General features: G+C 38.2%; 1 protein-coding gene across 7 annotated transcripts in view; it reads right to left on the reverse strand.

The window, feature by feature from the left end:
* Positions 1-15,701, reverse strand: part of SPATA5 (spermatogenesis associated 5) — a 197,257-nt gene that overhangs the window by 179,182 nt on the left and 2,374 nt on the right. For all 7 annotated transcript variants that reach the window (XR_003990412.1, XR_003990411.1, XM_030478201.1 and 4 more), the window contains exons 4-9: positions 13,247-13,305; positions 11,447-12,082; positions 9,111-9,240; positions 8,434-8,490; positions 7,470-7,593; positions 5,880-6,135 (exon numbers count right to left, since the gene is read on the reverse strand). Coding sequence is in view for 5 of the 7 variants with exons in the window: in XM_030478201.1 (XP_030334061.1) it covers positions 5,880-6,135; positions 7,470-7,593; positions 8,434-8,490; positions 9,111-9,240; positions 11,447-12,082; positions 13,247-13,305 (1,262 nt within the window). In the remaining 2 variants the exon portion in view is untranslated. The remainder of the gene's footprint in view (positions 1-5,879; positions 6,136-7,469; positions 7,594-8,433; positions 8,491-9,110; positions 9,241-11,446; positions 12,083-13,246; positions 13,306-15,701) is intronic.

Raw genomic sequence — 15,701 nt, forward strand, 5'->3', positions numbered from 1 at the left:
GAAAAATATTTACTCCCAGAAGAACTCAGGTCCAAATCATGTTGAGAAAGGTTCAGACTGAGTATTTATGGCTTAAAGAAAGGATAGATATTCTTGATGCCCTAACACTAGGTTGTTTCATCGAGACTGAGACTGAGCTGAAATGAAGAGCTTGGATTTGAGATACAAATACTAAGCTAATATGTGTTCACATATTGAACACAGTGTTTGTCTAATTCAAACACCAGTCAGAGGCTGGTTCTCAGCACACGCAAAGACTCACTGTTAATCACATTAGCCCAAAGGGCTCACGTTTCCTTGCAGGTGGCCAGGCTACCAAAACTGCAGAAACTGGGGAAAAAAAACCTCAAACACATAGATCTAACAAAGAGACATTCCTGGGTTTCAGGGGAATTTACTTACCCATCAATTACAGGGGAAAACAAAACACCTAGGAGCCAGCCCTTCAATTGCCCAATTCTTTTATTTTTTCTTTTTAACATAAGTGGATTGCACAAACTATTTTGGGGATCATAAAAGATACAGCAGGAAGCTTCTCAGCTGCAGGAAAAGCCAGGTACAGTATCCCCTTAAATAACTTATACTTTTACACATCCAGTATCTACATATAATCAATATACAGGGCTATCAATTAAGCAGCATAAGGATTCTCCATCCCAGCTGTGTTATTCATCAGAATGCAGGGGTAATAAAAGATCAAATGAATACCGTAGACTATAAAATCTCCAAAAAAAGAGGACTCCGAAATTATGAACATAAGGCAACAGACCATATCATATGTCTACACAAGCAGCTTCACAGATTCAGCAGAATAATCCTGATTTTTACTGATTGAAGATGTAGCTCAGTTTCTTATTTCTGTAAGATTTTTTATAACAGCCATTTCAAGCCAGTGAAGAGCTATAATCCTAAAGGCCAAGCAAGGTGATACCTTTAACTGCATTTACTGTATTACAACCAGGCAGTTTAAAAAAACACTCTGATGCAAACCAAAGTAATTAGCACTTCCTTCACAGAAGTCTCAGAGTTAGAGTGGTTGCAATGCAGCATCCTCACTGGAACCAAACAGATGTTATTGCAAGAGAGACCACTATTTAAACAAAGACGTTTGTTCTTCCTCTCTTCATGATGCTATCTTATCGCAGTCCAAGTGTTTTATAGCAGCACACTGAAATTATGTGTAATAAACAAGGATGTCCAAGATAAATTCTAAGAGTTATAAAGCAAATACTTCCTTTCTCTGTAAACAGTATGACTGAACCCACTTCTTGAAGAAATCAAGCTATATTTATATTCACCCTCTTGAAATGCTACAGGCAGCCATAGAAGGCCAAGTTTATAATAAATTGCTATATTTGGAAACCTTTGTTGCTAAGCATCTTCTAACGTTCAGTACAGTTTATACCATTCATGTCCCTGCTACACAATTGACATTTCATATGTTTAAAAAAAAAAATAAAATAAAAAATAAGTGCAGTGCTTATCTTTGTCATTAAATCAAAACCATTATATTTCTTAGGGAATTAATAAAAAGCCTGCATGGCAAATTAATTAAAGCAGAAGCAACAAGATCTCAGGGACATACAAACACTGACAATATGAATAAGGATATGGCAGAGTCTTTCTTCTGGACACTGCCTCTGCTTGAGATAAAACAATTCAGAAGGCAGCTGTTCACACTAAAAGGTAGTCTACTAAGTAATTTAGGACACAGTAGACCTCTCCCAGTCTTAAGAATATGACTCTTAGCTGCACACACAGCTAAGCCCTTGTCAAGAATTCCATGCATGTGAATCCCTCAGAGGACACTCAAGTCCTCAAGAGTCTACCACAAGGAGCCTGTTGCAAGGTGATGCCCACATGTCCAGCACCCATCAAGGTATTTGCAGGTTTTCCATACTATGCTGCTAACCTATATGAAAGTATGCAGTTAATTGTGGAAATGCAAATATATTGTTAGGCAGTAGAGGGTCACAGCAAATCCAAATTTCTCCAACACAGTCACTACAGATAATGTAACATTGCACAGAGATGAGGTACGCTAATTCTGAAAGCATTGCATCTAAGCTAGTGATACTTGCCATGTTAGAAATACCAGTTTAACCTTTAGTTCTGCTGGAAGGACCATAGTTATTTGTAAAACAGACAAATAACACCTGCTCAACATGTGAGAGGGGATACAAGTACTCTGCACAGTAATTCAAGCTGAGACAGATACATTTACAGAGCTGATGCCTGTCACCCTGATGCCAACTCTTGCAACAATACTATAAGCTTCATGATACCTAGCATTCTTCCTATGAAGTCACAAAGTTTTGCAGTTTCATTTTGTAAGAAGCTAGAAAACCTACTATAGGAAAAGGTGGCATTGAAAAACAAATTCACTCATATTTTAAAAATTCAGCAGATCAAATAAAAACCACTCTTAACTGATAATAAGACAGATATATATATATATATATATTTCACAAATGTTTGGTCATAATACCCTGTTTGGACAAGTCCAGAGCACACTGCCCAGATTCTCCAGGTTTCTCGTCCACCTCTCCTTTCCTTGCCCATTCCAGCATACATAACACCGCAAGTCTGTACGCACCATATACACAGGGGCCTAGAAACACTCAGTGAAAGCAGAATATTAAAGGCTCCTAAAACTTCTTAATGACTTCCATGAAAACGTACAGAGTTGCTGAACAGAACAGAAAACTTGCCTGTCTGACCCCAGAAGTACCACCAAGCAATTCCTGCACCGGAGAACAAATAACTTCTGCCAAGAAAACAGCTGGAATATGTTTAACTCTACAATAGCTAGTTACTTTTCACATGTTCTTCAGAATTATACAGTAGACAAACATCAAAGCTTTTATAATGAAGCAGCTTAGAAAACCTAACTATAGATGCAAAAGTGAAATAAAAGTGAAATGTTTGCCTATCATAGCCATACAATTACTACATGTGTTACATTAATTACCATTACAAACCCTTGGCTTATATAAGCAGTACATATGCAATACATGTCCTAAAGACCACAGTTGAAATATAAAGATAAGGAAGGATGAGACCTTTGGAAATGATCCAAACTGGGTATTAAGAATATAAACATATTTTAACATTTAAACATAGCTTGTAAACTTTCCAGCCACAACTGAAGTACCTACAGATATAAATGGGGTAACCAGGACTCAAGACTCCCAAAGACCACTGCTGCAATACAATTCCCAAGCGACAATAATCTTGTACCAAAAACTGAATGTGTGTTTCTGAGTTCAGAATTCCTGATTCTAGATTAGTTTTCATGTTTCACCTGTACTTACCCACACATCATGTGTGGAAGTGGCGCAAGCAACCTTAACTTTGTAAAAGAACTCTTAACTCAGATATTGCCTGAACATTAAGCATTTTGGTTATTTCGAAACGCGCACCAGCAGTCAACTATATGTTTGTATCATGGTTTATGTTGCAATATATACGAAATATGAGGTTCAATTCTGAGCTCTACATTACCAAAAGGTTATTGACAAACTGGAGGGAGTTCAGAGAAAATCAACATGATTTCTCAGAAGGCAGGAAGGACTTATTTATGAGGAAAGATTAAAAGAGCTAAATATTTATAGTTTGGCTCAGTAATGAATGAGGAGGTAGAGGACATGAGAACAGCCTAGAGATATCTGCAGGGTGTAAACACTAAGGAGGGAGAGTGAATGTGTTATACAAGGATGTAAATAGAAATAATGGGATAAAACTAAACAAGGAAAACTTCAGCTGAGTATCAGAGAACATTCCTGGACAACAAGCTATCTTGGCCCACAGTTCAGTTTCTTAAGTGAAGCAATAGAAGCCCATTGCTTGGAACGACAAACAAGACTAGACAAAACACTGGAAAATTTGCCATATGAAATAACCTTGCTCCGCTGATGAGAATTATTGGCTCATAAAAGCTAGTCTTTTCTATGTTTAACTCCAGTGAAAGCACTAATATTTTACAAGGTGTTGAAAACTTAATATAAAAATTGGTATTCAAGAGCTTAATCAGAAAAAAAGAATCCAACTGAGATTGTTCCTTAACGACGAGCAACTTAAAGTCAGTTTATGTCATACTTCAACAGAATCATGCCTCTGCAACTCTCCGAAAAACACATGTGGGCTACAAAGAGTTAAGTGCGCTGGACTGTATTATCCCCAGCAGAGGTCACTCCAAGTTAACGAATGACAAGGAAATTTTAACAGCATTGAAGAACAAAGATCAACAGAAAGGAGACATCCTCCTTCCCCCATTCCCAGTATTAGCTCTGGATGCAAAGCTCTCAGATCGTCCTGCAACCAGTCACAGGTAGATGCCAGAAGTTTTGGCTCTACATAGCAGGTAATGTTCCATTTTCACAGGGTTCAAAAGTTCCTTTCTAAAAGGCCCTCCTTAAGTGTATAAATATCACTGATTTGCAGCTGGATTATGAAGTGTCCAGAATCTATGTGCACAAGGAAAGCCCAGGCCGGGTCATGTTTGGAACTGAAACCACAACACTTCTCACTGAAAGTTTTAGATTACATTAGTTAAGTATTTACTACGTGAGGACTGTGAGACAGGCAGACTGAGAGGCTTCCAAAAGCACACAAAAAGGAAAGTAAAAAGGGAGTTTATCTTTTTGTTATTGTTGTTTGTATATATTTGTTTTAAAATGAATGTTTGCTAATTTAGAGCTTAAAACACAACCAGGGCCAACTGAAGTGCACTATAAAATGAATAGTCTGTGTCCATACATATTTTTTTCTTCTTGATCAATACAAAAGTCCATAAATTCATATTTGAGAACTATCCCTTAAAAATTCAGGAAACTGGCAAGTAAAAACCTTGCTGTTCCAGGTGCCATCACCCTTAATAAAACTTCCGTCATCTTCATAGTTAATTTTGATGCAAGAATTAACTGTGCACTGCGCCACTGCCAGAGGAAGCTGTCCCAGTGCCAAAGGAAATAAAAGTAACCAACACATACAGCAAACATATTTGCAAACTCCAAGGGAGCAAACACGCATAAGCAGAGCTGAAGAGTCATATTTTGACTAGACTGTTTTAAAAGGCTGCTCATGGGGAGATTTAAGGTCCAACACTTAAACCGCGTAGACGCATTCTAGCAAAATGTAAGAATTGATAGAGTGTACTTTTAATATTTCATCCAAGGAAAACAGAAGTGAACTTGTGTTTAAGTATTCCCTGGAACATACTGAACCCTGGCCGCATAATGTGTGGATAATTCTCCCGGGCTATGCCTGTGCTGGAGGCCAGGGGCACTTCCCAGCCCCCAGCTCTGGGCATGCTCTCCAGCTCTCCCACTTCCATGGCACAACCTGCCCCAGGTGCACAAGATCCCTTCGCCCATGTCACAAGCTCCTCATCTGCAGGCAAATGAAATACAGGCACAAAAGAAGGCAGCCACAGGAAACACCTCTCAGGCCCACAGTCTCCTGGGAACAAGGACCTGCAGGACAACCTGTCCAGCCTGAGTGACTTGGGTTTTTTGTATGGAAGGGGCAGGCTCTAGAGCAGAAAAACCCTCTGGGATATATCAGGTACCTCCCGAAACCATTGGTTTACTGACAGACAGCTAGCTCGCTCTAGTATGTTAGAACTGGCACAGAGGACTCCCCAGTGTTGCTTATCTTGACATTCACTTTCCAAATCTATTAATACTCAAAGGCTTTTTCTGATGTGCCCACGAGTAGACTGGTGTTCCTCAGACTCCATGCTTGGCTATATTTTCTTTGACACAAAAATTAAATTTCATTGGTTTAAAAGCTATTAGTACAGACTGTGGATTTCTTTTAAACAAAATAAAGAGATTAACAATAAAGTAAGATCCTAAATAAGATACACAAAGTCTTACCTGCTTCCTTGCACAAGGCTGCTAAGTCTGCACCCACATAACCATGTGCACTATCAGCTAGTTGTGCCAACTCTGCTGCTGTGAGTGAATGGGGTACTTTCTTGAGAAGCTTTTGGAGTATGTCCAGACGGTCTTGGGCATTAGGGACTCCAATTTCTATCTCTTTATCAAAACGCCCGGGTCTGCGCAGTGCTGCATCTAGTGCATGAGGACGGTTAGTGGCCCCAAGTACCAAGCACTGCCCTTTGCTGCCCTCCTGAAGGCATCAAACAATGCAAAATATTAATTTTAAAATACAGTTGAAAGACACACTGCTTATAAACATACTTCTTGCTTACTTTTCCCAACTATGACACACACCAAAATCCTGATGCTAGCTATAGAGGAAGAAAGCAAACTTTTCAGAATATATAGCCCACAAATGATCCCATCCAACCTATCCCTAATTGCAATTTAGCAATATTATAGGCTGCACACACATACAGATAATACAAGAGAACCTCTCCTCCAAGATGCCCTCATTTCAGTGTCTCCCACTTTAATCTCCAAGAGCTTACTTTTCTACCTTGCTTTATATATCAGGAAAGTAAGCACCAAGGAAAGAAAAAGCAGTGTTTAACCTAAAAGGCAGCACTGGCACAAGAACAGAAAGATATCAGCAGACTTTGCATAAACAAGGTTGGGAAACAAATTATTTAAGGTATCAAAACCAGCAGAGGCAGAAGGTTATAAAGCTTCCTGTAGCTACAGCAGGAAAACCAAGGTCAAAAATCCTAAACAATTTCCTCAGGCTGTGCTTTTTCACTGTTAGAGTGAGGCAAAAATCAGCTAGGAGGTCTCTTGCAGTACCATTCTCTTAGTGAATGAAGCACTTTCTGCAGGAAGAATATCTATCTCCCTTTGCCATCAGAAAATATGTTCTGCCTATGAACAACTCCAGACTGGACAACTCAAACTATCATGCAGAAAAATAACGAGAAACTTGCAGATTACATAAAACAGCACAAAACTAATTTTCATACTGTGGACAGATTTCTTTCATGTTTCCTGCTGATAATCATAAAATTATCAATGAAATATTGCCAACTTTATGGGCTTAATCCATAATGTACTCAACACAAATTTACTGTTTCTTCAGAAGGCTTTTTTTATGTCCCAAATATTACTATGGCAATCTTGAAATACCTATTGTTGCCTTTAATAATGCAGCCTACGTACCACCAGAAATATTTTCATTACTTTGATTTCAGAGCAAAAAGAAATCCAGAAAACCTGGATTTGTTCAATGATGGGCTATCACTAAAATTTCAGTTTTATCTGCAAAACTAGAAGAGTAGAAGGCGGCAAAGGGAAGACAGTGAATGGAAGACAGCTTACTTTCTTTTAATCTCATAGTTATCAGGAGACATTCCCCTCCTACATCTTCTGCTTAGCACCCAACATAGCATTAGATTACTATATAAAGTCTCACCTAAGCCTGTTTTCTTTTCCCCCAAATGACTCATCTAAAATTGGCTGCTTTATAGAAGCAAAATTATTTTGTGCAGCTAGTCCCCATACACGTTAAATGTTGCAATACAGGCTACTTACTGAGTCAATGCCATCCATTAACGTCAGCAATGAAGCAACAACTCTCTTTTCAACTTCATTCTGAGCCCCTTCTCTCTTGGGACAGAGTGCATCCAACTCATCTATAAATATAATGGAGGGCTGACTGGAGAGGAAAAAGGGGGGTGGGGGGGGGGGGGGAGAAATTAATGTTAAGGTGCTCAGGAAGATTTAAAACACCATGGCAGAGAAATGCAAAGCTGTTTATGAAAAACATCCAGTTCCTACAAAAATTGACAAGCATCCCACGCCTTCAGGCAACTGAAAGTTTCAACCTTGAACTAAAATGACTAATATATGAAACAACTAATACCTTCAAGATGACCTACCAATCTACTTTTTTATTTCTCTCTCCCAAAGATCAACATGAGTAAAAAGGCAGCAGTTTATTTGCCTCTTCTACAAATACAGTATGTGAGTCTTTTGCTGATGTATTATGAACACCAATCATCTGGAAATCTAAAGTCTGCCTTAACAAGGTCTAATAAATTTGGGCAGAACGCCAGCCTAATCCAGAGGCGTGCTATAGCCAGTACCAACACTAGCTCGTTTAGAACTGGCTTCCAAGGCTCAGCACCGTGCTACATTGGTCTCCAAAGATAAAACTAGACAGAAAAATTTGGATCCAGGTGAAACTCTGGCTCCTGCATCCATCTGTTGAAATAAGCATACAATACACTAATGATACAGGTTGAGCGATTTGGCACTGTCTACAACAGTCCCTTAAAAAGGGTAGTGTCCAAAAGCATTTAATAGGCATACTAGAATTTCACTGCTTTCCTTCTAGCTAAGCTCTATATAAACCAAATTACTTCCTTTTAAAAACCACTGCAGGAAAAAATTACAATTCAAAGATTCTTGCAAATGTTTTTCTTTTAAGAACATTAATGCTGGAATCAATACTGCAAATAAGTGGTAAAAGTAAAAATTATCCAAAAGAACATACCACAGGGAAGCTTCAGCAAATATCTGACGTAATCTTGATTCAGACTCCCCATAAAACCTAAAATAATTAAAATACTTCAATAAAAATCATATTTTGGTCTTTTCCAGGCAACTTGGAAAACTCCTGCTCATGTGTTCCAAAAAGCCATAGCACACCCTTTCAAAGTCCCCAAGTACCTGCAAATCTTATTTCCACTAGGACAAGAAATTAAGGTAAAATGGGGCACAGGCAAAGATATAACCATCTTGTAACTAGAATAAAGCTTCTCTTTTCTGTTAGAAACACTTTTACCTATATTTTTAAAACAAACAAACAAACAAACAAAAAATCCCTGGAGACATTACTCGGTGCAGTGCCACCTTCATTTCAATTATGCCCTAACAAGCCACGCTTCTTGTTGCAGAACTAGCAAACATGCAATTGCAGATGCAGTTTTAAGCCCCTCTTTAATTTAGTTCTTGCCTTACACAAATTTCTTGGCCAAATCCAATAAACCTCTCTTACTACAAGAGGAAACATATGCCCTACTGGAGACAACCCTTTCCCATTAGTTTTTTACTTTCTTGGGCAGATAGCCCATAGTCAATTCTACATTTATCCACAAACAGACAGATACCAGGACACACTTTGAGTTGATATATTTATCAAATCAATGAAAATAAATCGGGTGGACTTACTTGCTGATTATTTCAGGACCATTAATAACTGTAACATGAGCACCAACCTCATTTGCAATGGCTTTGGCAATCATAGTCTTCCCAGTACCTGGAGGGCCATACAGGAGCACTCCTCTAGGAGGAGGGATTCCTTTCAACAAACACATGCACACAAACAGAGAAGGAAGTTATTTGTGATAAATCCTGGTCTGAACAACCTGCACTTGCACATTTCACTGTCCTGGTTATTACCAGTTATAACTGAACAACCTGCACTTGCACATTTCACTGTCCTGGTTATTACCAGTTATAACTTGACCTCAGCATTAACTTCTTTAACAGACATATCATTTTGACAGAATTGTAGGCTTTCAGTAGGAAGAGCACTCTTATACAGAGCATAGATCTGTATTTTTTACTTTTAAGGTCTAGATGCTTCTGATTAAAAAGCAACTATTTCAATCATTATGTTTTTCAGTAGTTCAACATTATAATTCCCTGTATGCATTGTGGTGTCTGTTTGGGGTTTTTTTCCAAAAAAATTATTGAACTAAGTACCTAACATCCATGAATGTGCTTTAGTAAGTTATTAATGATTCTTAGTGTCATTATTACAAATTTCCAATGTCAGAAACCCACTTCTCTTCAACACTCAAAGAAACCTCAGACAGAAACGTTCAGGCACAGAACATAAGGGCCACCTGAAGAACAAGCACGACCGTGTACAGTTAAAACTGGAAACTATAGGTAACTGCATGAAGTAATACTATGATACCAGGCAGAGCCCCCCAAAAAAGTTGCAGACCAGCAAAGCCAAACTGAATGGGCACAAAGCCAAAAACAGAAGATGAAAAATTAGAAAGCAAAAAGAAGAAAAGTTTGACAAAGGACTGACTCTGTCACTAAAGGCATTGCTGAAACCCAACCAAAGAAGAAACATCAGTTGGGTACTGCAATACCAGACAGGGAACAATGCTTGAAGGGCAGGTCACATCCCAGTGGTGATGGAGAATAGTAGAGCTGGCATAGACAGAAAGCCCAAATACAAGAAATAAATTGTCTGCTAACTGACACAGGATAGAAATAGTGTCTTTAAGGAGAGTTACTTTACAACAGTCCATTAAGGCATGTGCTGCTCCCTCATGCGGTGTTTCTGGTACTGGCAAGAAATGGAGCTGCTGAACAAAAGGTCTCAGCTCAGCTGACAGCCTTGCTCCCCGTGAGCAAGCAAGGTCTCTCAACGTTTTGATGGTTATGAAAGGTTTGCAACTAATGAGGAAACATCATCATCTCTCATGTAATTATTAGAGAATCTGATCAAGCACTTCGGGGACTAAGTACGAAGAACACTGATGCTGAAGCAAACTTTCTGCTAACACAAAATCATGTGGTGATGCTGAGGTTGGAGGTCAATGAATTGAGCTGGACCACATCTGGATGAAGATGCCTCACACCATCCCATTGACACCTGCCCATCACACCCAAGCAATGCACACCAAAAGAGCCACCTGTGCCTTTCGGGAATTTTCCCAGTGATAACTGAAATCACGTCCTCTCTAAGCCTATGTGTGGGAAGAGATAAGGGAGAGAAATAAAAAGCTTCAAAGACATCATATTGAAGAAATATTTATAGGTAAAAGCCCTGTCTCACAGTGATCCACACCTAAATAAGCACAATGAGCAGACACGTCTACTTCATACATATCCATTTGTGATAAATACACAGTACAGAGTTTTATCTTTGCCACAAAAATCCCCAAAGTTTCTATGTATCTTAGGTATGACTTTATATATGGCAACAGTAATCATATTAGTTTTTCCACCCTGTCATTCCCTACTAAACACACTGACTAGTGAGTAAACAGCCTCAAAAACTTCCCTAAAATTTTGCAGGAACCCTACAACACACAGGGATAAAAACAGCAGATGACTTAATGTGACTGAGTTTTTACCAACTTAAAAAGATATAATTAATTGACTCTACCAGAACAAATTGAAATCTTATGATGACACAAACATCTGCACCTTTTAGATGCACAAGTACAGAAGTCTTTCCTATTTGCTGTAAATCCTGCTGATGCATGCCTGAATTTTTTTTTTTTTACAGACACGTATTTCTTCCCTACTCAATTATTTTTCAAGAGCTAATCATAACATCTTCATAGTATCCATACAGTAAGAATTATGACACAGCTTGACATTGTTTGAACACACATGTATACCAGACCAGCACTAAATAAAATTCAGTGCACATTCCTGGAATAGCTTGGTTTTAAAAAAAATGAAATAAGGTAAAAGTCATGTTAAAGAAGAAAAACTAATATCAAATGAAGAAAGCCAACTCTTAGGCATCATACCGTAACTCTTGAACAGTTCAGCTTGCTTCAAGGGCAGTTCAACTGTTTCTCTAATAGTTCTGAGCTGGCTGCTTAGACCTCCTATCATATCATAGGTGACTTGAGATTCACAATCACCATCATCTGTTGCACTGGACCTTGTTTCAATAAAATTGATTTTAGTTCTTGAAGAAATGAAATAAAAAGTGTCTGTATTGCTTATTGCTCCAGTTTTGCCAGTTAGTGGGAGACCCTCACTGCCTCCTTTCCCAGGCAACTCCAAATCATCACTGAGGTCTGCGCCATCTCCCTTGCTCCAGGTTTTCTCTCCATGACCATCACCTTGACCACTGGCCGTCACAGCAGAACTGGGTGTAAGTGGTGAACTTGGATGCATCAGTTTGCTTGGTGTGCTCATAGATGCAACCTCTGGACTATCATCAATGTCCATCTTGCCGAGTTGGAAGGACAAATCTAACGTACTTGTGTCCAAATCAGATCTTTCAACATCTAGCTCATGCACATCACTGGAAATGGCGCTGCTCTGGGCAGATAGCTCTGCACCATCAGTTCCTTTCACTTTCATCACCACGATGTTACAAAGTCTGCCATAGAAGGCGAAAGACAAGAGGTTTCCTGGTAAAACAATTTTCCCATCTATGGGAAGATTTGAAAAAGAAAAAAAAAAAAAAAAAGACAACATTTCAATCTACTTTGGCAGCAATAACATTCAGACATTCTTGTATCGGAACAATTCTTTCTAAGGAAGCCTAGGGAGCGCTCTAAATAAACATAACAAAAGACAGGTAATTTCCAGGTAATTTCAGGTAATTTCAAAGATCCTTTTATACACAAGCAGACTACTGGGTAAACATTCATCAGTATCATATGTATTCTGTCATACTAAACATCATTACTTTGAGCCTTTCAAATTTCACATGCTATAGGAAGGGAGATTACAGAATTAGTAAGGAGTAGAAATTTTGTATCTGCTGCATGCCTTACAGGTTCACAACAGTTCATGGTTAGACAGCTTTCTTTGAGAGTCGTGGCCTAACAAAAAGGCAAGGTTTTAGCCTTTGCATTAACAGAGGAAGATTAGGCAATGTGATCTGAACACACCCTACAGGCACAAAAAAAACCAAAGGCATAAATGTAAACAAGATTTAGTATTTCCAAACTCATGAATTTGGAATGCACATTGTTTCCTGCTTCTTAGCGTAGCAATAGTGTTATTAATTCCTAAATCAGAATATTCCCTTTGAGTAGAACAACTTTTAGTGAGTGCTTTGAGTGAGTGATAGTGAGTGCTATCTTCCATAGCTTAACTGGCTTTTTTTGCCTTACTTATAATTATGTACCACCCAATAAAGAGCAATTTTCCTCATTTACCACCAACATAAAAAAAAATAAATTAATTCAGAGTATGGGATTTCATGTTAATATTGATCCCTTATCTTGTTTTTAAGGCATAGTATTGCAGTCTTTTCTTCACACTGCAAGTAAAGTCCGAAGAGCATCACAATATCAGCCAGAAGGCCAGCAATGACTGCTAGAAAGCCGTAACCTGAACCAGCAGTATGTATAATGATCAGAAGAAACAGAATCACAATTAATGCAAATTACATATTTACAGCATGGCAAAATTATTTAGCCCAAAGAAGACAAATCCCTAAAAGCAGCATGAGCAGGCTAACATCCTCTATTTTGCTATAAGCTCTCAATTGAGAACATTAGAGGAAACTGTTTGCTTTTCTATCCGAAACTTGTGGATCTACTATAAAAATTAAACAGTCAGAAGAGAAGCAACAAAACTTGTACCTAGATTTCTCAGTAGACAGACAGACATTTCCTCGGCATTAATGGTGGCATCTTTGTCCCTGTGGTAGGAAGGGAAAAAAAAAAAAGAAAAGTATTTTTCCAAGCAGTAACTACTTCAAAACCAAAAAAGAGTCCACACCACTAAGGCACCAGGATAATAAATATCACCTATTTTATAGGATATGATTTAACCCCACAAACAGAAAAGATGGATGAGCGCTTGCCAGTCTTCATATCAATCATATCATCTTAACTCTGAATATTAGACACATAGCAACAAAAGAAGCATGTATACTGAATTGTGGGTTAGTTTTTCTATACATAATGCTGTAATAGGCAATATCATAACTTATATTTACCATTTTTTAAGATTAAAAATATGAAATGCACACTTCTCATCTCACCAGGCAAAACAGGCATTGCTACATTTACTGAATTAAAAAATATTACAGCTAAACTGAGTCTCTTCCAACCCTGCAAACACACATACACGTCTTTTACTCATGAAACGAGCACCTTCAGCACTTGCAAAACCATGCACCCCTTAAGCACTGCACATCCACTATCAAAACAGTAGAAGTTCTCTCCATGACACATTTTCTAATCTTTTATTTAACCAAGTTTAAGCGACTCGACAGATAAGCCTTAAGCCTCACCAGCCCTGGCCAGGCCTATAGCATTTTCTCGACTGGGATTTAACACACAACTGAACAAATGTGCTCTTAGCCCAAAGCAAGTGAAAGGTAAAAGGTGTCTTGTGAGAATGTCTTTCTCCGATGTTTATTAAAATATTTTATGTCACTAAGAGCACAGACATCATTATCTCTCCCCACTCCTCAGATACACTGCAAGGTATAAGACTGTGGCAATTCAGTATTTTTTTTTTTTCAGTGGTGGCTTATCCATACAACCCTTTGCCTGTTTCATTTGCAGCTTTACGTTTCATTAAAGCCCATTAAACTGGGTTTTTTTCAGCAGTTTCTTAATTCCATAGGATTTAACCCCCTCAGCCAATCTGTACGAGCCTCACACATTAGCCTTTCTGATTTCACAACAAGATGTTTTGACCACATCCATTTTGCAGAGAACTGTCCACAACCTTTGTAAGCACTTACTGAGAAGTATTACAGCAAGAGCACAACAGCAGCAACGCCAAGGCATTTAAGGCAGTTACAGCTGCTGCAAATAAAAGTATGATCAACGGGGGGCGCTCTAAACCTAGAAATAAGCCCCTATTTCTCAATTCTACTGATAAAAAAGTAATTTAAGGGAAAGAGGCGTATTATGCTAATTTAGACGAGTGTGCTCAAAATATCATAGCCCTTCCCGACAAGTAAACACACCCCGTTACGTTTCTGGGCCTGAGGTTGGGGATTGATTTTAAAAAAAAAAAAAAAAAAGGGAAGAAAAAGCTAAATTATGTACGCAAGCAACCACCTAGAGGTATTAATTTGCAGAGAAGGAGCTACAACTGTAAAGGGTCTAGAAACCTAGGCAGTACTCAGATAATGGGATTTCCATTTCTTTTAATAATTTATATTCTTACATGGTTGAACGGCACTAAGGTTTGTAATAAGTGAACAGGCTTAAAACAGACCGGTTACAGTTTTGGGTTTTTTCCTCCTAGAGTAATTCTAGAAAAAGTCATTTATATGACTTTTAATCTGGTGGTACATATGTATAACAACCCTCAGAGCCTGACTCTTGACTGGCCAAGAGAGAAACCTCTGACTGTGGAACAGTTTCCAAAGAAAATTATAGTAATCAAATATTTCTGACGTTACGTCCAATTTCTCTGACCTCATCCTTAGCTTATATTTCAGTAAAAGTCTCAGCTTTGAAGAAAAAATGCATATTAACATGGGGAAATATAAGTAGATTATGCATAATTATTTAATTTAATGTGGGGTTTGCTTTTTAATGAAATGACTGTTTTCAAACACTTCTATAACCAAACAGTATGTAATAATAATAAAACTTTCTATAGGATTAAATTAGCCATATCAAAAAGATATCTTTTTTGCATTTTCTGGTGAGGAAAGAGGCACAGAGGGCAAAGCAAGCTGATGCCATGAAGTCAGCATACAATGTGCAGCCAAATTAACCAGTAAAACTGTAATTAAAGTTAAGTTGGTTATATTCCTGACACAAAGCAAGACTGCCTCACCAGCACTTCTGAGAGTCAGTACACTGGAAAACAGCATCTTCCCTTTTAAATGGATGACAACAACACCATGTTTGAAAACAGAGGCTTGACGGGGAAGTGAAGTTAATTTATAGAAATTGAAGTGTTGGCACACTTTCAAAGTAACTGTAAAATAACTTTATCTAGGAATTAACTATGATCAGATTCTGCATCAACCCAAATGCTGACTCTGTGGAATGTTTTGAGAATGACAAATATAGGAAGTCATTCTGCAGATCGGGTAAAATGCTAATTTCTCAAAGCATTCAC

Source organism: Strigops habroptila, chromosome 3 (assembly GCF_004027225.2).
Source record: "Strigops habroptila isolate Jane chromosome 3, bStrHab1.2.pri, whole genome shotgun sequence".
NCBI classification, from domain to species: domain Eukaryota; kingdom Metazoa; phylum Chordata; class Aves; order Psittaciformes; family Psittacidae; genus Strigops; species Strigops habroptila.